This window comes from Lynx rufus, unplaced genomic scaffold (assembly GCF_022079265.1).
Source record: "Lynx rufus isolate CCGP_SWC_20201006 ecotype Redwood Valley unplaced genomic scaffold, mLynRuf1.p SCAF_8, whole genome shotgun sequence".
NCBI classification, from domain to species: domain Eukaryota; kingdom Metazoa; phylum Chordata; class Mammalia; order Carnivora; family Felidae; genus Lynx; species Lynx rufus.
The window spans coordinates 35,968,367-35,991,853 of NW_025814896.1; the positions used below are offsets into that span (position 1 = coordinate 35,968,367).

The 23,487-nt window shown below is 37.8% G+C and overlaps 1 protein-coding gene across 1 annotated transcript; it reads left to right on the forward strand.

Moving 5' to 3' along the window:
• Positions 1-486: 486 nt before the first annotated feature.
• Positions 487-19,644, forward strand: ANKEF1 (ankyrin repeat and EF-hand domain containing 1). The gene is made up of 9 exons (XM_047067474.1): positions 487-832; positions 5,825-6,024; positions 6,782-6,931; positions 7,950-8,073; positions 12,271-13,093; positions 14,863-15,089; positions 16,463-16,626; positions 18,507-18,641; positions 19,486-19,644. The coding sequence occupies exons 1-9, from the start codon at positions 487-489 to the stop codon at positions 19,642-19,644; spliced, it is 2,328 nt and encodes a 775-aa protein (XP_046923430.1).
• The last annotated feature ends 3,843 nt before the right edge of the window (positions 19,645-23,487 follow it).

The window sequence follows — 23,487 nt, forward strand, 5'->3', positions numbered from 1 at the left end:
TAACTGCTAAAACCTGTGTGGTCTCTGTTGAGGGGCATGCTGGTAACAGAGCCATGTAGTGGGAAAATGAAACCTTACCTTGGCACTTTTGTTAGCCTTACTTTCTTTGTGGCTAAAATGGGGAGGCTGTGTCAAGGAAGGAAGATTAAATGAGACAAGAAATTAAATTAACAAGAAAGCTTCACAGCAAGGCTGATATTAATTAGGATGAAAGATTTGTTTTGAAATATTTTAACTTTATGCTAACTGTATGTCCTTTGTATTTATGTGTAATTTATACTCTCATGAAGTCAGTTGCCATAAACTATGGTAATATCATTTTGTAAGAAACAGCCTCTCTTCTCAGAAGGGAAGGTATAAAATATTACTATCTAATCAAAATACAGATGACAAAATTAACTTTGAGTTTTGTATGTTTCTGTTTTTGTTTTTGTTGCTATAGTTTTGTTTTGGTCCAGAAAAGCATCTTCAAGAAGGTGGTCAAGTATGGCTTTAGCAGATAAGAGACTTGAGAACTTGCAGATCTACAAAGTTCTTCAGTGTGTTCGGAACAAAGACATGAAGCAGATAGAGAAGTTGATCAGGCTTGGATACCCTGAACTAATCAATTTCACAGAACCGGTCAATGGACACAGTGCTCTGCACTTAGCCTCAATTTCCAATGACATTGATATGGTCAGCTTTCTCCTTAGCCTTGGTGCTCATCCTGATGTGCAAGACAAGATGGGCTGTACTCCGACAATGAGGGCTGCAGAACTGGGTCATGAATTGTCCATGGAAATATTAGCCAAGGCAAAGGCTGACATGAGTATAGTTGATAATGAAGGAAAAGGTAAAAATCCCAGCATTCTGCCCAACAGATGCAATCTACTTTGTAGCCAGAAATCAATAAATAGTGCATTTTTGCTTTCCAACTGTAGAAGTGAAAGACTCATGGGTTTAAGTGAAGAGCCAGGTTCTCACTCTTGTACCTAAGGACACTGTCTCCCCATAATTTGAAAACAGTATGGGTAGATCTTAGGGAGACAAGATCTGAGAGATTTCTCATTTAAAAAGAAAGTTAGAGTTAGATTAATCTATGTTTGGTGGCTTTCCTAAATGTGGAGAATTTTCACATATATTGTCATTACCATAGTCATAATCATCGATTATAAGATATAAAAATCCTGTTTAAGACAAAAGAGGAGGGAGAGCATTCTTATTCCTTTTGATACTTTAGAACATCAAATAATGTTCTTTTGGGCTCCAAAAGGACTTTGGCACCTCTCAATAGCAGTCTGACGTAGAAAGGGGGTTATAGTTGGGAACTGGAAGGACTAAGGTGGATGCCAGCATAAACTCCAATGTTCTAGGGTCAATTTAATTGTATTTGGAAAAAGAACTTAAAACTTGAGACATGTCATTTCCTTTATTGTTTAGGTGAGATAGCCCCCACTTCTCTACTCTGTTCTCCCTAATCACATCTCAAGACCATGTTTGGGAGCTTCTGGCCCAAATAACTCAAAGTTCCAGAAGGACTTGACACAGCCTTGTGAAAATCACCAAGAAAATTACCACCAGGCTTAATATAAATTGGTAGATTTAATCAGTTGTCCCAAGGAGTTGCTTCAAGTACAAAGCCATTAACATCAGTCCCACACTGGAGAAATAAATCCCATTTTTAATGTTAATATTTTCTGACAGGAACAAAATCCGCTTTTGTAATTCTCTCCAGACTTGGTATTTGATAAGTGACTTGCTTAAAACAATAAGAGAGGACAAAGAAAAGGAACAATCATTTAATTACTTAATAGTACCACATAACGAAATGAACTTCGGATGCATTCAGGGGTCAAATGCATTTTAAAATGTTAAATCCTGAATAAAAAAAGCCTCTTAAAACTCTATAGAATATCATATCCCAAAGTGTTCCATGGACCACTGAATTGCTGAGATGTTGATAAGGGTTACAAGCAAAATTGCTTCCACTGTCAAATTCATTAGAGAACCATTGGATAAAACAAATTGAGACATGTTGATTTCACATTTCACAGACTAGATACAGGGATATTTTCCATATTTCTTTGACCCTTGAAATAGTTTTTCCTTATGGCATCTTATATACCTGGAGTTTTGTGGAATGTACTTTGGGGAAACACTGTAATGGAGAACAGTTTACCTTCCAGAGTTTGAAATAAATGTTTTTTTAAAAGGTTGACACATTTTATATCATAAAAATCTAAAATTGCAAAATTAAAACTGAACAAGTAAAATTAGAAACAGGGTTAAGTGAATACTTGTAGCAAATGCAATAGCCATATGGCTACTATCTAAGCTCATTCAAATTAATACTAAGCTTGTCAAGGTTTTGGAAGATGAATGCATGAGAAAATAATCTGACAAATCACATAGGAAGAATTAAAGATAGAAAACAAAACTTGGGACAAGTACAAATCTTGTTGCACACATAACCTTGTTAGTACAGCCCCCTAGAGACTTGATTCTGTGTAACCCATGGTAGGCTTACTGCACTGAGTGAATGCCCTGTCTTCACCAGTTCAACACATCTAGCTCACCTTGCACATCCCTTAGTTGTCCTCTCACTTGTCAAACTGTTTTGCTTCTTGCATAGTCTTGGTCATTAACATCCTGTTTTCCAGGGATTGATGTATGCCTCACTGGACATTGTTCCTAAAAGATAAGCAAACATTTAAGTGGTTAAAATACTTACTGGATCTTTAGAAGGATGTGGGACATACTCTAGGCTAAACTGTACTTTGAACAATTTTGCAGAATATGAAAAAGGTAAATCTCTAAGCCAAAACTCTTTCCTATGTCCTTGGGGATTAATTAGTGTCTGTCTATTCTGGAGAATGGAATACTGTCTTCCCTTTAAGGGTTAAGCTAGACTAGTTCCTTAGAGCCCCCATTCCATTGGTTCTCCCATTTATAGGAATGCATACCCAGTCCTACATGCAGTATGCAAATTTGACTGTCCACCATTTTTTTTCCCTTTATTTCCATTTCAGTTTTAGAATTTGATTCATGTTCTTTGTGGCTTAAAGAGTCAGCCCAGATAGACTTTGACTGGGAGTTACGCATGCCATCATTATAAAATATCTATTTCATAAGTGCCTTAGGGCCTTTTGTAATGAATTCAGCCTCTGGTATTTCTAGATCGCATTGCTGTTTATTGTTGTTTTGGTCCACTCTTGCCTCATATGACTTGTTGTATCTTTGATTTTCTATTTTCAACCATGTCCTTGACCATCTTTCTGTTTTAACTGTTCTGAGTAACCCTATTTTAGATGTGTCTGTTTATATGAAATATATTTAGATTTTGATTTTATATAGTGATTTTTATTTAATGGCAGAATTTACCCAATTTATATTTATCTGGATGCCCCAAAGGTTTGGCCTCAGAACTGTCATTTATTTTATATTATGAAGTTATATTTAATATAAAATATATAAATAAATATGTATAAATGTATTTTCCTATATGGTCCATATATTCTTTTTCTTGTTGTGTGTATTATATTTTCTAAGGTTAATGGTCTGTTTTTAGTTCTTTTTTTTTTTTTTTGGTTGTTGGAATGGTAGTTTTATCTATTTTTATTACTTACTGATTTAAAAAAATTTTTTTAATGTTTATTTTTGAGAGCGAGAGAGAGAGAGAGACAGAGCATGAGTGGGGAAGGGGCAGAGAAACAGGGAGACACAGAATCTGAAGCAAGCAAGGTCCAGGCTCTGAGCTGTCAGCACAGAGCCTGATGCGGGGCTCAAACCCATGGACCACAAGTTCATGACCTGATCCAAAGTCAGATGCTTAACCGACTGAGCCACCCAGGCACCCCGATTATTTACTGATTTTTTTAAACTGAGGTATATTTTACATAAACATTATATTAGTTTCAGGTGTACACATAATTTGATGTTTGTATGGATTGCAAAATGATCACCACAGTAAATCTAGTTAACATCTGTCTTTTTTCTTGGGAAGAGAACTGATTTTTTTTTGTTTTGGGTTTTTTTTTTAAGTTTAATTACTTATTTTGAGAGAGACAGAGAGCACAAGTGGCGGAGGGCCAGAGAGAGAATCCAAAGTAGGCTCCGCACTGTCAGCACAGAGCCCAATATGAGCCTCAAACTTGTGAAGCCGAAACCCACAGTTGGATGCTTGTTTTTGGTTAATGGCAAACTTGATAGCTTTATATATACTTAAACCTTTGTTTATTAAAGTAGCAGTTTACATGGTATTCATTAATATTTTGCTATGAAAGAAGAGATTAGTACAATAACTTTTTGCATCCTTAAACTTACATGTCCATCGCTTTTATATGTGAACAACAGTTTGATAGGTACAAAACTCCTTACTTTCTTTCTCAGGTGATATTGTAGATACACTTCAGTTATTTTCTAGCATGGACTATTACAGTAGCAAAATCTCAAGGCCAAACTGACTTTTGCTTCTTATAGATAGGATCTGAACTGTTACCCAGATGCTCACAGGACACCTTCTCTACCTAGCTTTACATACGCATGCCTCATTAATTTTTCTTAATCCATTTTTCCTGAGACCCAAGTATGCTTTTTTAATCTTGAAATTCAGGTTTTCACTTCAAGAAAGTTTTTTTCTATTGTATCTCCATTTTTTTTCTGTTCCACTTGGTGTTTTATTATTGAACACCAATTACATACATGTTCACTCTCCTTTGCCTCTAGACCATTTCAACTCTTCCATCATCTGTGACATTCTCCTTAGTTCTTTTGTATTTTTCCTCCACATCCTGGATGATGGTTTTGCTTTCCTTTTTCCTGCTTCCAATTTGACTTCCCTTTCTTTGGTGGTTTTAGTTTCCTCTACCATTTCTTTCCTAACTTCAGCGGGCTTAATTTCATCTTTTCCTTCTATTTATCTTCTATTGTCCTAGCAGCCCTTCTTTTAAAGGTCTTGGCCTATCTTTGTACTTTTATTTTAGAAGAAAAAAGTTATATTTAGCTTCTTTGCTATCATAGAAATAGGTCAGTCAATAATTTTCACATGGTATAGTTTTCCTAGTATGTAGTTTTTGCCTAGCTTTTACTATCAGGTTTCTTTCTTTCAGTATCTTACCCCCCCTCCCCCCAATAGGTCACATGCTAGTTTTTTATTTGCTTATTGTTCCTCTTTGAATGAAGCCTGTTTAGAATAAGGTCATTACAAAGTCAGTTTGGAGCCTGACTGTTGTTTACCTAGATTACAATACCTCTGATCTATAGTACATTTTTTACATGAATTATATTGAGGACCTATATGTCATAAGTTCTGGGTCGGGGGATTTAGCATTTTCCTTTATTCATTGGAACAAAACGATTTGCCAAAATGGTAGAGCCCCTTGTCATGTACTTTGTCTTCTCAGTGCTACTATACTGACCGCTACACATGGCTGGTCTGCACATTTTATCATCCAGTACCACCTCCTTTGTCACTCTGCAGTTTCAGAGGGGACACAGCAACCCACCAACCAGCACCCACAGTCCTGCATGTGGGGTATAGGCTGCAAGAACCCATGGTTGACAAGGGCTCACATATCAGCACTCTGATTCTTCACCTGAACCAGGTCCGATCGCATTTGGTCGTAACTGTTTTCTGATTCTATCAAAGGTTGACTTTTCTCCTTTTGTTTCTCGGTCTTGGTATTTCAGTTGGTTACAGAAGGAAAAAGCAAGGCAACTATGCCTTTGCTCCACCACTTTTAGCTAGCCAATTATGGATTTCAAAATTGTTATCTTTTCCTTGCTATCTGGTTCAAATATATGGAGACTTAATTAAATACTCTCTGGGGATTCTATTTTTCTACAGGTGTTTTGTTTTACTGCATTTTGCCTACTAAGCGGCATTATCGCTGTGCATTGATTGCCCTGGACCATGGTGCAGATGTCAACAACTCTACCTGTGAAGGAAAGCCGATATTCCTTAGAGCGTGTGAAGAAGCACATGATGTTAAAGATATGTGCCTGACCTTTTTGGAAAAAGGAGCCAATCCAAATGCTATCAACTCAGTATGACTATTCCTGTGATTTTATATATATATATATATTCCTTTTTTTTTTAAATTATAGACGCTCAGTAGTGTAATTTTTGCATTTAATTATGGTAAAATTATCCTGTTAGCTTATAGACTATTCATTTCTATTCACAGTGTTTTAAGATGATAGATTTTCATTATCTTTATATTGCCATGATTCCACAGTCTATTTCCTAATTACGTTTGGAAAATTGGTATTTATTATGCATAATGGTAAAAGATCATTAGAGAAAAATAGAAAAGATACCACTGATGCCTAATAAAAATGTATCTTTTTGGAAAGAAAACATGTAGTCCTGCTGTTTCCTGTATCCATCTTGCCCCCTTTCCTTGTTTGGCCAATTTTATTGAGTTTTCTTATTGTTTAATAGTCATTTCCAGATGATAAAAAAATCAATTTTTTTCCTTATTAGAAAACACCTATAACCTAATTTTAGCATATACTTTACCCTCTTTCCCCCCTTTTGCTCTACTTTCTTTACAAAAAAAATGCATTTTATAGCCTGATTTCTCACAGGGACATCTGGTATGACCTTGACTCTGATATTCGAATTCTTCTACATGGACCAGCTGACTTCATTTTTCCTATTTGTTACATGAAACCAATAAAAATACAGAGAACTAAACATGTCAGTGTGAATCTAAGGCCAAATGGATTTAGACCATATTTATACGAAATAAGTGATTTAAGATAACAAGCATAACCGGCATTTGATCTGTTTCTCATCCAGTCCACAGGTCGAACGGCTTTAATGGAAGCATCAAGAGAAGGAGTGCTAGAGCTAGTCCGAGGGATATTGGAAAGAGGAGGTGAAGTGAATGCCTTTGACAATGAGAGACATCACGCTGCACATTTTGCTGCCAAAGGAGGCTTTTTTGATGTAATAATCTGCCCTTTGCTTTAAAATCTGTTGCTCACGCCTTTTCACAAATTGTTTTAATATCATGTAGGTTACACTAAGAATGTTTTCGAAGTTACCGTCTTGATTTCCCTAGATAATTCTAAAATTATATTTCAGATCAAATGTTTTTTTAAAAACTTTCTAGCCCTTCAGTTTTATCTGCTTGCTAAGTTTATTCATTTAACATTACTGATAATGTTTTTCTGTATTCTTAACTATGACAAATTAAAAGTTTTGCCAATCAGGACTTTTTTATTTTATGCCTCCATTACATATCAGAATCTTCAAAATATGGCTTGACCAAACTGTGGGAGAACAATGCCAACAAACTCTTATCTCCCTGAGTTTTTGTGTGCATCTAATGACTCACCTAAATTTTAAACTCTTAAGTATCCTGGTTATCTGGACATACCAGTAAAGGATATCTCATAGGTACAATGACACTGCAGAAACGAAATAGGAACCAATGCTATCCTATTTTTTTTTTAATTCTGAATTATGTCTAAACTTTCTTTACTCAATTTTCTGAGTTTTTACATAGCTACCTTTGTTTCTGTCATTGAGTATTGTCCCCACAATAAAAATATACATCACAATAGAAGTCACATTTGGTAAAGACTTTGCTTCCCTGATAATGTTTTCTATAGGCTGATGCTTTCTGGAATTACTAGAATTCACCAAGATAGCATGCCCTAGATGAGTATCCAATTTTCTAAACTCTTGGTCAAAGCTATTTGATAGAATTGTCAGCAATGGTGAAAAAGTTGTATATCTGTGCCGTATAATACAGTAGCCACATGTGGCTTTTGAGCATTTGAAATACGGCTAGTGAAACTAAGGAACTGGATTTTTTTTAATGGTTTTCTATTTAATTTGATTTAATCTTAAATAGTCACATGTAGCATAAGTAACTATTAGATAACAAGTTGAGGTGTCAGTCTTCATGCAATAAATGTATGTTCCTATTCCTCTACTATATCCACTGTTTATTTTGCAGATATTGAAGCTGCTTTTTGCTTACAAGGGAGACATGGGGCTGATTGCATTGAATGGGAACACACCACTTCATTATGCTGCCATGGGCGGTTTTGCAGATTGCTGCAAATATATAGCTCAGCGAGGTAAAAGTGTCTAGCAATTTTATGTTTAAAGCAGTTATGATTTACCCATGTTGCAGATGAGCAGACAGTTTGGGCCTGCCACTTGTCAGTTGCGTATCTTTTTCAATAACCCATCCTCAGTTATATATGTAGAAAGAAAATTGAAAATTTTTTCTTACTCTACCTTCTGTGAAATCATGAATCAGGTCTTAAAGTGATGAAAACTCATTTTCTAAAATGTTTTTAGGTTGTCATTAAAAATCTAAAGAGGATTGGGGCGCCTGGGTGGCTTGGTCGGTTGGGCATCTGACTTCGGCTCAGGTCATGATCTCACGGTCCATGAGTTCGAGCCCCGCGTCGGGCTCTGTGCTGACAGCTCAGAGCCTGGAGCCTGTTTCAGATTCTGTGTCTCCCTTTCTCTCTGCCTCTCCCCTGTTCATGCTCTGTCTCTCTCTGTCTCAAAAATAAATAAACGTTAAAAAAAAAATTTAAAAAAAAATCTAAAGAGGATTGTTCATATGTCGGCTAATTATTAAAATGCTTATAGTTTTTAAAGTCTTTTTAAAAATGTCCACCAATCTGAAGAACGAACACTGAAAACTATGTCTCTTAGTCTGCATTCTCAATTATTTCATTAAAAAATTGTTCAATTGTGTCAAGGATAACTTTCCTAAATCATTTGAAATTATAGGGGAAATATTTTAGGGAGAAAGATAAAATGAAAATTTTCATGGAAAATTTGAAATTTATTTTCGGTTTACCTTTAGCTTCTAGGTACCTATTAATTTAGGAATATAAACTATGCATGTATAGCTTAATGTAGTCCTTAAAATGGGAATATTAGCCAATTAAGTTTAAAGATCTGGATCCATTTGGTGTCAATTACATGCTAACTTAAAGTACATTAAAAGTTTTTAACTTTGTGAAAAGTGGAACTGCATTCTGCTGAACGTTATAGTAATGGGTTTGGTTTTCTGCTTTTTTTTCCCCCAGTTTGAGTAATAGGCAAAAACTTAAAGCCCTATGACTCTAGAATACAGCAGAGAAAGTACTTTTGCTTTTCTGTCCTCTACACAGAGAATCTCAGGAGTCCCTGAGACATAGAGATCCTATATTGTTACCACTAACATAAATAAACTAATGTGCTTGCGTAACTAATAGTGCAATAACGAATTCACGTTTACTTTTTATGAACTTATACAAACTCCTACTCTTCCCCCCCCATCGTCCCCCAATAAACACTTTTAACAAATAAAGGAACGTGTATCAAATGCAACTTTTGCCCCATAAATGGTCTCATCAGTCTTGTTTGCACATTTGTCACTATCAGCAGTTTATTCTGACATTTCATTTTTTTTCTTTTCCAAATGTCTATGTATTTTGAGAGAGAGTGTGTGTGCACATACACATAGGGAAGGGCAGAGTGAGAGGAAGAGAGAGAATCCCAAGCAGGCTCCACTCTGTCAGCACAGAGCCCAGTGCAAGGCTCAATTTCACGAACCATGAGATCATGAGCTGAGCCGAAATCAAGAGTTGGACACTTAACCAACTGAGTCACCCAGGCGCTCCTGATATTGCATTTTTAACATAATTTATTTCTAAAAACAAAAGACCTGCCCAGATTAAGACAATTCTTCAACTTTAACATGTTAACTGCTTTCTTATTAGGACAAACATCACCAGGCACATTCTCTATCATCTATATACTCCTGGGAGAAAGTCACAGAAAGCAAATTGAGAAGCACATTTGGCCAGAGCGTAGGCCACGCCAAAGGCCTTGCCCAATGACACAGAAAGGTTTCATCTTCCTGGCAGAATCATAAGACTAGGCCATGTTTTCTTCTTTTTTAAGATTTATTTATTTTTGAGAAAGAGAGAGAGCACAAGTGGGGAAGGGGCAGAGAGAGAAGGGGACAGAGGATCCGAAGCAGTCTCTGCACTGACAGGCTTGACAGCAGTGAGCCCGATGTGGGGCTCGAACATACAAGCCATGAAATCACGACCTGGGCCAAAGTCGGATGCTCAACCGACTGAGCCACCCAGGTGCCCCTAAACCGTGTTTCTAAAACAAGTGGCTGAAAGCATTCTAAGTTCTCTTGCATGTTTGGAGGTACAACCACTTCCCTAGATCCTATGTGGGTGACCTAATTCCATAACAGAAGTGTTACCAACTGCATGTTCACCTTTTGAATCTTAGATCTAAGGCAGTCAGAGCAACAACAAACGATGCATTAACAATTAAATGCTCTTTTCTGGGGGCGCCTGGGTGGCGCAGTCGGTTAAGCGTCCGACTTCAGCCAGGTCACGATCTCGCGGTCCGTGAGTTCGAGCCCCGCGTCAGGCTCTGGGCTGATGGCTCGGAGCCTGGAGCCTGTTTCCGATTCTGTGTCTCCCTCTCTCTCTGCCCCTCCCCCGTTCATGCTCTGTCTCTCTGTCCCAAAAATAAATAAAAAAAAAAGTTGAAAAAAAAAATTTTTTTAAATAAAAATAAAAAAAAAATGCTCTTTTCTGTGTTAACTCCTTGGGTTTAGTGTCTTCTATACTTAAATGTGAAGGCTGGACTGTTTCGCACATTAAGCCATCTTCTTCCTGTTGCTAGAGCAATTTACAAGTCCCGGTAAGCAGTGTGAGTGTCATATCCAAGGGCAGAAGCAGGGAGCTGGGAACAGTTCTAGGGAAGCACCCCAGAAGAGTTCTCTTTCTCATGGGCCTTTGGCTTGTCAGCCCACACTAGCTGTAAGTTGAGTACCTTCAGCCACAGATCATAAGTCACAAAGGGAATGAATGGATCTGTATTTACTAATTATAAGGGAGGAGATAAAAAGTCCCAAGGCCAGAGGAGAAAAAAACGCCTTCAGATCTTTAAGCTGGGATGTTGGAAACTTTTATCCACATAAAGGTTTCTAACTAGGAGGAAACTGGGAGCATAAGAAGGCAAGATCAAACAGCTTTAAGATCCTTTGATCCTTAGGGGTGAATATAGAAGCAGTGGCTTGGGAGATGGTAGATAAACCCCTCGACACCTTGAAGAAGCGAAAAAGCTAAATAAAAACAGCATTCTTGAAGTTGCTATGGAATTATACTGTCGAGACCAGCCTCAGGCCCCCTTTTCAATAAGTCACTGTTTAATATAGAAATTTTAGAATCCTTATTCTCATAATACTCTTTTTGAGTTTTTCTATCACTACTAAAATTATCAGTCTTAGTATAAAATGTTCAGTTTGACAATACCAAAGGAAGTATCAATCTTCAAAAGCACTGGTGACTAATTTTCTTTTTGACAAGGAATACAACTATGAAGTATTGGCAGGGCATGCTTTATTTCTGCACACAGCCACCTGTACATTTTCGTTGGTAGACATACTGATTGGGGAGCAATCTTCTTTGATTATGTGATGTTGGCAAAGCAACAGGAGAGGCTTCTTCTAGATGCAAAACACTAGAAAGAGCTTCTTCATTGTCTGACTTATTTATATACATAACGGATTTTTAATGTCTCAAGACACTTACTATAGACAGCACAACCTTCCCAGTGGCACTAAGCCGACTCTCCAATGTACCCGGGGAAGTTTATTTATTTGGGGAATACCTACGTGTAATGTTGGTGTCATCATTTTAAGGAAGGGACCAAGAAGGAAAGTGAATTTTAGTGTCTGGTTTGCACAAATGTAATACTGGAAGTCTTTCAGATTCGATGAACAAATTGGTTTTTCCTGGGTTAGGTTGTTCACATGACCTTATCACAAAACAGCAGATCAATAGAAATTAAATGGATTCTGTGGGGAATACAGTTTAAGATCGTACACAGGTTTGCAGTCATAATCATTCAAAAAGAAGCAGGTGCAGCATTCTGAGTTCCTAATGGCCCAGTAAGCTATCTGAACCCAGCTTCTTTCTATATTCAAATATTACCCTCACTCTTTTCTTTTTTTAGTAGCAGGTCTGCTTAGCAAGTATGCCAAAATGATATTTGTTTCAAATATCTATAGGGATCAATGTCCTAATTCTTTAGGGGCAGAGAATATAAATTGGAAACATATTTCAGAATTCACCAAAGTGAAGCTCACAGAAAAAAAAAATCACAGTTTAATTTGGTAATTATAGGGGATAAATTTTTGACTAATAGATCAAAATTAAGAAAAGGGTTTGATGAATGTCATTCGCAGAGCCATGCAGATGCGTGGGCAATATTCATAATAATGATGCTTCATGTTCTAGGATGTGACCTGAAATGGAAGAACTTAGATCATAAAACACCCAGAGCTGTGGCTAAAGAAGGCGGTTTCAAAGCAGCAAACAAAGAAATACGGCGGGCAGAGCGAACTGCTAATAAACTGGCACGGCCAGGAGCCAAAAATCCGAATCCACTCTGGGCCCTTAGACTTCATGACTGGTCGCTAGAACATGAGACTTTCCTTCGGGAAGCCTTTTCATTTGTGGACAGAGGTGATGGGACAGTCAGCAAGGAGGACTTCGTGTTGACATTGGAGGAGAGGCAAGATTTTGTGACCTCGGAACAGCTGGCTATGGTAGCTCAGTATCATGAAAAATTACGGGGAGGTGGGGTCAATATTAATGATTTCTTTAAAGGAACCAGATACTTAAGCAAGGCTTATGTCTTGGGATCATATGGGCCCAAGAAAAAGAAAAAAGGGATGGCCAAAAAGGTAAAGAAAGGCAAGTTTGTTTTACCCCTCCCAATCTGCATCATCCCTGACCACGTATTTCCCCAACGGAGTGATGGCGGGCCACCCTATTACATGATTGAAACCTACAAGAATATAACTGATTGCAATCGGTTTAACCGAGACCATCCACCAGAACATCCCATTCAGGATGACTCTGCTTGGTACATTGATGATCCAGGGAAGGTATTTTCAAATATTAATTTCGTCACCAAGGCAGGAGACCTGGCTTCTCTGAAAAAGGCATTTGAATCAGGAATACCTGTGGATATGAAGGATAATTATTACAAAACACCACTAATGACTGCATGTGCCAGTGGAAACATGGATGCTGTCAAGTTTCTTCTTGAAAAAGGGTGGGTTTCCTTTCTTGAGTGAGGTTTAAATTTCATGGGTCTTTATATTCAACTCCAGAATTTTAGGGCAAAGAAAGAGCTTCATTTCTGAAATCTAGATTAGAGATAGACCTTGCATGGGAAAGTTGGCTAATGGGAACCTGGGAATGTGTATACACACGGATAGCTTGCCAATAAAAACTATGCACAAAGTTGCTTTACTAGAGAGCTTTACCTACATGGTGTGTAGGTCACTTTTTATTTTATTTTAAATTACCAAGATAATTTTTAAAATTTATTTATTGTTGAGAGAGAGAGAATGCACTTGCCTGTGAGTGGGGGGAGGGGCCGAAAGAGATGGGGAGAGAGAATCCCAAGCAGGCTCTGCACTGTCAGCACAGAGCCGGTTGAGGGGCTCAAACTCACAAACCTAGATCATGACCTGAGCAGAAATGACCCGAGCAGAAATAAGAGTCAGGCACTTAAACTGACTCAGCCACCCAGGTGCCCCAAGAATTTTATTGTAGGAGAAACATAACATGATCTACCCTCTTAACAAATTATAAGTGTACAATACAATATTAACTATAATCACACTATTGTATGGTAGATCTCTAGAACTTATTCATTTTACATGTTGCTTTTTAATCTGTCTCTTGTGTATGTGTTGGGGGGGGGGGATCCTAACAAATTTAAACAAGTGTTACAATGGCCATGATGACATGTCCCTTCTCTCCTCCAGAACCTCCTTGGTTCATTTGTAAATATCTTTAAAATATCAAAGCATCACATTGTTATTTAACTTTGTAATCTAAAGCAACTTCTCAGGTTTAATTCTTTCTTGTACCATAGCTGAATAGCCTGGGGTAAGTTTCTTAACTTTTTTGTGCCTCCATATCCTCATTTTTATAATGGGGCTCTAATAGGACTCAGCTCACAGATTTTCAAGATCAAATCATTTAAAATATGTAAATCACTTATTAGCAAAGCAATTGCATATTTGATAAAAGTTATTATTATTACTATAAGGGCGAAGGTCAAAGAAGTATTCAAATTTGTATATTATCTAGAGGGAGTATAAAGTAATTAATGAGAATTTGAACTTTTGGACAGTGAATTTTTTTTTAATTTTTTTAATACTTATTTTTGAGAGAGAGAGATAGAGAGACAGCGTGAGCGGGCGAGGGGCAGAGAGAGAGGGAGACACAGAATCCGAAGTGGGCTCCAGACTCTGAGCGGTCAGCACAGAGCCCGATGCGGGGCTTGAACTCACAAACTGTGAGATCATGACCTGAGCCGAAGCCGTACGCCTAACCGACTGAGCCACCCAGGCGCCCCAGCAGTGAATTTTTTTTAAAAAGAACTGAGATTTAAAATACTACACTTAGATGCTTAGAATTTTAATAATGAAGGTGTATTTAAAAATCTATAACATTCAGAGAAAGTAGACTCAAAGTGAAATAACATGACTTTTATATTTCCTATCAGCTTTTACCTTCATTGGATCCAGTTATATAATTTTCCCTAATTTTAACCTTTGCAAAAAGTATAACCCCTGGGATCTAAGTGCTTTTAAAAACTAAACAAAATGTGTATTTATGCAAAGAAAATTAAGACTGTCAGATAATGCAGAGCACGAGTCAAGAAAAATTATGGCACAGAGTTTAACTTTACTCAGAGCTTCCCTCGTTTATAGCTGGACAACTGTATGAAATCTGGCTTTGCACGTTCAGCCTCCAATGCTTGGAACAACCCATATATTTAGCTTGTGCATCTGTCTTATTTTATAGGGCTAACGTTAATGCAACAGATAATTTCCTGTGGACTCCGCTTCATTTTGCATGCCACACAGGCCAGCAAGATATTGTTGAGCTTCTTGTAAAATCTGGAGCTGTGATAGACGCAGTCTCCATCAACAACACCACTCCTTTAACTAGGGCTATTGAGAGCTGCAGACTGGATACTGTAAAATACCTACTTGATATCGGTGCTAAATTCCAACTGGAAAATAGAAAAGGTATGTGTTCATATCATTGATATAGTTACAGTCAGAAAAGGAGAATTTAGATTCCAAACCTCTTCTGATTCTATTCTTGTAGGACCACATTTTCCTGTGAGAGTTACTACTGCAAACGCAAGCCTAAGTTGAATGGTACACAAGTTGGTTTTCTGTGGAGTGCCTCTCAATCACTGGTGTGAAAGGATCAGTGCTTTATGTTTGCAATCTGTCATGGACGGATACTTGTGTAAAGTACAAGAAAAAGTGACTTCCTAGAAAATGAAATGAGAAAAAACATGAAATACAAGGGTTTTTGTAATCACTAGATTAAAATGACAGAAAATTCTTCTATCAAATATATCTAAAAATTTCTAAATGCCCACTCTTTTTTTTTTATGTTTATTCATTTTTGAGAGTGTTGTGCTGACAGCAGAGAGCCTGATGTGGGGCTTGAACTCACGAACCGTGAGATGATGACCTGAACTGAAGTTGGGCACTTAACTGACTGAGCCACCCAGGCACCCCTCTAATTACCCACTCTTAATTTCTGTGGTTATTTCACTATAGTCCTATAAGCATTAGTTTGTGGGCTTGCACCAATGTTCAGAGTTTTCACACTGTTACAACTGTCAATTCCTAGTAAATTACATAGTTTAAAGACTATAGAATGTGGATTCTTTCCAAAGCTGAACAAATTCCTGAATTTGAGGTTCTCTCTAGGACATAAATGGGAGGCCTAGCTTATATCACACCTGAAGAATAAATAAAAATTTGAATAACTATTTGACCTTATTGCTTGGAGGTATCATTTTCTTATAGTGGAGGCTGTTGCTTCCTTTTGATCTGAGAGAGCATTAATATTTCTGGCTGCTTCAGGCTTCCTCTGAGTCACTGGTAGTATTGTTTTAGGTCTGCCTGAGGATATTACAGGTGTCATAATACCCAGCCATGTGCACAGCACACTGTGACACCAGCTTCCTCAGGCCTTTTTGAATATACCTCCTTATATCATAGGAAGGGGAGAATAATGTAAAATTATCAAACAAAAGGAAATGTACGCAATGTGGGAAGAGAACCATCAATCAAATATTCACATGTAAATATCCTGCCAGTATTTCCTATCAACTTTTTAAGAAACACGCTTAAAAAAAACAAAAACAAAAACAAAAACAAGAAAAGGTTGTGTTGCCAGTAAATGGCACCTTAAATTATGAGATCTTAGAGCTGGGTCCACCTTAGAGAATATCTGATCTAGCTTTGTGACCCTACATATAACCATTTGCTTTACTAATCACCTTTACTACTGTATGCTAAGGGCTGATGTGCTGAGGTTTTCTACATGGCTTATTATCAATCTGTTTATTGTTATTCTGAATTTATGTCTTGAACAGGGCACACTGCCATGGATATTGCAAAGGCGTATGCTGACTATAGAATAATTAGTTTGATTCAAGAAAAGCTGGATAGCTTGCCAAAACCAGCAGAAAATCAAAAAATGAAAGGCAAGCCACCTCCTAAAATGAAGACTGAAGCCCCTGAAATTAAGAAAGAGGAGGTAAGAAAAGCAATGGACTACCCATTAGTAACTAGAATCTGTTAAAAACTTGTTGGGGGGTAGGGCAGTGTCATTATGTACATGTGGTTATACAGCATGGGCACAATAATATACAACCCGTATTGTCAGCACTATTATGCAGTACTTTTAAAGAAATAGCTAGCAAAGAAATTCCTAGTATGGAAAAGTCTAAAAAGTGCTCATTGCAAATAAAATCCGTGTAAAAACCAAGATGGTTCAGCCAAACACAATTAGAATGTTGAAAAAAGAATTGGCATTGGATATGTATATATTTGGTTCTGAGTTATACAGATTTGATGAGACACCCTAGACAGGGAAGTAGGGTGAGAAGAATGAAGCAAAGCATGTTTTTCCTTCATTATGGTATCATAATTTTTCATTACACATCTTACCTTCCAAGGAATTTTATTTTTTTAATGGTTATTTTTGAGAGAGAGAGAGAGCGAGCACAGGGGAGGGAGAGAGACAGGGAGACAGAGAATCTCAAGCAGTCTCTGTGCTGTCAGCACAGAACCCAATGTGGGGCTCAAACTTATGAACCATGAGATCATGACTTAAGCTGAAATCAAGAGTCAGACGCTTAACTGACTGAGCCACCCAGGCACCCCCTAAGGGATTCTAATGACTACCAATGAACCCTGGGATATGGGGCCACTTGTGACTTGGATATCCTGCAGAATGACTCTAGAAGTTTTAAAAGTGTCAAGTGACTGTTCCTGGTAATCTGAAGTGATGTGGGTGCCTCTAAACTACCAGCAGAAGTTTAAGGTTTTTGCCCATAGAGATTACTTACTGAGAGATCAAGACTTTGTCCTTAGCGGCGAAGCCCAAGTGCATTTCTTTTTTCTTTTTGTATGAAATTTATTGTCAAATTGGTTTCCATACAACACCCAGTGCTCATCCCAACAGGTGCCCTCCTCAATATACTTCACCCATCCTCCTCTCCCTCCCACCCCCCATAAAACCCTCAGTTTGTTCTCAGTTTTTAAGAGTCTCTTATATTTTGGCTCCCTCCCTCTCTAACCTTTTTTTTTTTCTTCCCCTCCCCCATGGTCTTCTGCTAAGTTTCTCAGGATCCACATAAGAGTGAAAACATATGGTATCTGTCTTTCTCTGTATGACTTATTTCACTCAGCATAGCACTCTCCAGTTCCATCCACATTGCTACAAAAGGCCATATTTCATTCTTTCTCATTGCCACGTAGTATTCCATTGTGTATATAAACCACAATTTTTTTATCCATTCATCAGTTGAAGTGCATTTCTAAGTAGGCTAGAAGCTTCTTTTAGGGAAGCAGGAGGAATCCCTGGTGATCCTTGGCAAACATAGGTCAGGGATGAAATTCAAAAAGGAAAAGCTCTAATATTGGAATTGGAAATTGGAAAGGGTTGGAGAAACATAAGGTGGTAGGAAGTGAAGAGGGTGAAGGGATTATAACAAACATGGAGGACAATCAACAGTAAGGACTAATAAACATGGAGGGGACGAGAGTAAGAATGGCCAGAGGTGAAGGATGATCAATCAGCTAAGCTTCTACTACATACATCATTATCATTTTAGTAGGATAATTTAATTTTTCTAGTTAATCAGTGACCATAGATAAATAATGGGTATCTTGAAGACTTAAATGCTCTGTTACCAATACTACTAATAAAGTAGAGTTAAACAAAGCAAACTAGTTATCTTCCCCATCCAAAGTTATAATATTCTATTTCATTTCAAATTATAATTTATATAGTAACATTTTTATTTTTACTTGGCTTCAGAGCAAGATACAGAACAACAAATAATATAAAAAAAAGTGTAATATAGGTTTTTGCAATTGATAGGGTTGGTTTTTCTTTTGTCTCATTTCCAGGAACCACTTTCATCAGTTTATGTACCAGCCATATCAGAGGAAAAGAAAGTGCATAAGGATAATGTGGTTTATCTCAATTCATTGATTACCAGTGGTTATACCAAGAAAGTGGATATTACATTTATTCCACGGAGCGTAAGTACTTTGGAAAGATCTTCATAACATGCTGTAAACTCATATCATTTTCTAAATACATTTCATGCAGAGCACCCAAACAAATGTCCAAAGATTATCTTTCACAGTTATGATATGAAGGTATCCTTTTGCCAATTCCTGCTGCTTCAACTCAGTAAGTTCACCTTCTTTAGCTTCCAATATCTGGTTTCCTCTATTACTATTTCTATATTAACATTTTAGTTGTCCTTGAAAACCTAAAGTATTCTTTGGTCAATGCCATTCCCTGTCCCCATTTGGTCACAAGTTCAATAGACACATTTTCTTGGTACTTCTCAGACCCCAGTACTCTTACTACCATCTCACTTGAGAGTTTCATACTAAGCAACACTGGATTTATTCAGTAGCTTCCTAAATATCCACAATTAAAGAGGTGGAGACATCTTTGGAGAACAAGAGTGGTCTTGCCAATCCCCATCAAGCCATGCTGAATAAGAGACCACCAGCCCCCTCTTACTTCTACTATGAAAATAATTTTCTTATGACTTCCCCATAAGACATAAAGGTAACAAACCCAAATGATCTTCTAATTCCATCTCTTCCTTGTTTTGACATCCCAAAAATGAACAGCAGAGGATCATCAGAGGTAACTGAAAAGCATTTCAGGTGTTCAAACAGTCACCATCAGAATTAGTGATGCCCACGTAACTCCTCTTCCTCATGTAAGAGGAACACATAAGCTAAAATAGATTTAGAAGTAAATTTGATAGTTTTAAGTTAATCATACTGGACACTGTGTGGATACTGATGTATTTGGCTGGCTTTTGTATTCATGCCTGCTCTGGATATGGTTGTTTGTTTTAAGATCTGGAGTCCTGAAGCCACAACAGCAGAGCTGATCAGGAAAAGGGAGCTGCGGCGGGAGAGGTTCACTTACGAAGTAGACTTTGAGGACTTCATGATGCCCTTTCAGAAGAACATCACAGAGAAAGCTCAAGCCTTGGAAGCTGCCTTCAAGACCTAGATCATAGCAGTTGCTTCTTGGGGTCAACATTTCGAGGCCCAGGGAGAAAGTCGGTATTTCCATCAAAGTCAAAGCAATCCACAAATTAAGAATTTGTAACCAAATAATTGTTTTTGCTTTAATAGCTATAAATATTCTGAGCTATCTAGAGAAGGTGTATTTTATTTTGCAATGAATTACATGTCATTCTGGATAAACCCCTTAATCTTCTTTAAGGATGTAGCAGAATAAATGGCATTTTGGTTATAAATATAACATTATTGTCAAAAAATTTACAAAATGTACACCCATTATGTTTGCTAAATATATAACTCCAGTGTAAATTGATGAAAACAATTTAATAGTAAGGAAGAGAAGTAGTTCTAACCTGTTAAGGAAGGAGTTTGTTTCCTATTCACCATCGTACGTGGTATATATTAGATACCTGGGTCAAATAAGCTTTGGCACTTATAGCAGACACTGTCAGCACTCCATCCCTTTCTCCTTGATTGAAGCAGGCCTAATATTCAGATGCTGGAAGGCAGACTCTGACACTTAAATTTGTAGAGTAGGGCCCAAATACACGAGAACAAGAGCCTCCGAGAAGCAGCTCTCAACCAGCGAGTGAACAGATGCAGTGTATTAACACCCCCTGCTCCCTCACCGCTCTGGTTGGAATGTTTGGAAGTGAGCGTTCCTATTGACTGCTCAAGTTCCCCCAAGAGGTTAAGATCACATTGCCAGCAGTGGTAATTTGATAACACACCCTTCATTGGCAGCCTTCCCTTCCCTGTCCTCCCACATTTCTCCCATACCTTCAGATCTTTGTCAAGGTCACCTCTGAAATATGTACACCTAAATCCTTGTCTCGAGGTTGCTTCTGGAAGGACCCAAACTAAGATAACAACTACAGTATTAGTTATGATTCTGAGTCCCCCTAGCAAAAACTTTAAAAGTGCATTCCCTTATCTTCTGTTTACTACAAAATAAACATTTCCCCAGCAAGGAGGATGTGCCCCCAGGGTCCTGTGCAATTGAGAAACAGTTCAACTAGTATTCATACAATAGTTGAAACTTGGAGCGAAATTTCCAGATGCCAAAAAAATATACATATGATAAAGAAGGACTAGGTATTGCATGTGATTTTTTTTTCTCAAGGCATGGGCAGGGTGGGCAAGGGAGAAGTGGGGAATTTAAGAGATCTACCAAGAATACTTACAAGTGGGATTTGAGCCAGAAGATGATACTTGGAAAAGGATTCTACCAGAGAGATAGAACCAGTAGTATAGATAGGTGATAGATGATAATAACAGATGGATGGATGGATAGATAGATAGATAGATAGAGAAAGGGATGTATTGCAAGGAGCTGACTTACATGACTATGGGGGCTGGCAGGCAGGTCATCAGGAAGTCCAGGCTGGAAACTCTTGGGTGAGAGCTATCCATACAGTTCACAAGTGGAATTTCTTCTTCAGGGAAACCTCAGTTCTGTTCTTTCAACTGAAAGGATTGGGCCCACCTAGATGATGGAGGATAATCTCCTTTATATAAAGCCAACTAATGGGGCGCCTGGGTGGCTCAGTCGGTTAAGTGTCCGACTTCGGCTCAGGTCACGAACTCATGGTCCGTGAGTTCGAGCCCCGCATCGGGCTCTGGGCTGATGGCTCAGAGCCTGGAGCCTGCTTCCGATTCTGTGTCTCCCTCTCTCTCTGCCCCTCCCCCGTTCATGCTCTGTCTCTCTCTGTCTCAAAAATAAATAAACGTTAAAAAAAAAAATTTAAAGCCAACTAATTGTAGATATTAATTGCACCCACACCTACACCTATACCTTTACAGCAACACCTACAATTAATGTTTGACTGAGTAACTGGGTACTATAACCTAGCCTAGCCAAATTGGGACATAAAACTGGCCATCACTAGAGGTGTACTACTGAGTAAAAAGCTGGGGGAGGCATCACCCACACCAGGAAATGCAGTGAGTGCTGGGCAGAAGCTCCAAAAACATCCACAAAAGCCCCACTGACAAAAAGAGTCCACTTTGGGATCTGCCTTACCAAAGGCTACCAACTCCAGATTACAACATGGTCAGCCATATACAATGAAGGCCCTTTGCTTTATCCCCTCCCTCACTTTCTATCTGTGAAGATAGGAAGCTGGATGAGTGAGCAAGTAGCTAACCAGGCCCACTTTCCCCTGAGGCAGGCTTGAGCTGGAATTCCTTACAAGATTTGTGTTAGGGAGCCTGGACATTTGCTCTTAGAACTAAATTTTGTTTGTTCATGAGGTTTTTCGTGTGTCTATTTTCAATAATTTTAAAGTTTTGAGTTAATGTCTAATTTACAGAAAAGTTACAAGAATTTTACAAAGAATCCCTATATATTCTTTGCCCAGATTACCCACATGTTAACCACATGGCTTCTTTCTCTTTCTCTCTCCATATATATATGTGTGTGTGTGCACGCGCATGTGTGTGTGTGTGTGTAATTATTTTTTCCTGGACTATTTGCGTGTCTGTTGAAGACATAATATCCCTTACCCTTAAATACTTCAGTATGTATCTCCAAAAAACAAAAACTTTCTTTTATGTAATCATATTATACCTGTCAAAATTAGGAATTTAATATTTGAATTAACTAGTCATGTCTACAGACCTTATTCAGATTTTGCTATTTGTCCCAATAATATCCTTTATACCAAAAGAAAATCCCAGATCACAAGTTGTGTTTTGTTGTCCCAACTCTGTCATCTCTTTTGTTTAAAAAAGTTCCTCAATCTTCATTTTTTCTTTATGACATTGATATATTAGAAGAATACATGCCAGTTATTTTGAAAATGCCCTTCAATTTTGAGGTCTTCTATTTCCTCAGGATAGATTCAAGTGACACGTGCTAGGCAGGAATACCACAGATGTGATATTGTACCCTTCTCAGTACATCATATCAGGAGGTATGTGATGTTGACATGTGATGTAAACTTTGTGAATGTTAATCTCTTGGTTAAAGTGGTATCTATCCAGTATCTCTACTGTAATTATTTTTTCCTTTGTACTTAATAAGTATCTTGTGAATAGTACCTATGAAACTATATAAATTTCTGATTACTCCCATAATTGTCACCCACTAGTTTTAGTACTCATGAGGATTCTTGCCTGAAATAGTTACTACGAGGATGGCTGTCATAAGACGAGTTACTTATTTCATCATTCTTTCTACATTTCCTAGTTAGCTTTCTATTTTGGGACAGAGCGATATCTTCTTCTTATGGATTTAAATCCATATGGACCTGTGCATTCCTTTTTCACTTAATGAGTTTATAATCCTTTACTAACATAATTTTGATGTTCAAATTGCCCCTGATTTTGCCAGTAGAAGTCCCTTTGACATGGCTCCTGAGAACAAGACATGTTGTTTCCTCCAATTAGAGGATGTTTTATTTCTTGAATATGTTGGGGGGAGAAATGCCCACCATGGTTTTATTCAGGTATAAGGAAAATGAGTCTGCAATAGCAGACTTTCAGAGCATCTCACTTTCTGCTCTCACCCCAGCAAATACCACACTTCCTCAGTGCTAGTTTCATATACAGTGGTGTTCTGTGATCACCTTCAGCCATTTGCAATGTATGCTGAAAGTGCCAGTGTCAAGTCCTATTAATCCTCTTCCCCATATATGAAGTGTTTATATTCATTTGAGTGGCTCAACAACATGTTTGAATGGGAACTGTGTGAAGGAACATTTGAGTGACTAAGTTTATTTCAAGTTTAACTCTAAACCCTAACAGCACAAAGCCAGAGTTCTTTGATGGCCCTAAAAGACCATCAGTACCAACCAAAGAGTGGCCCATGGACCAGCAGCATCAACTG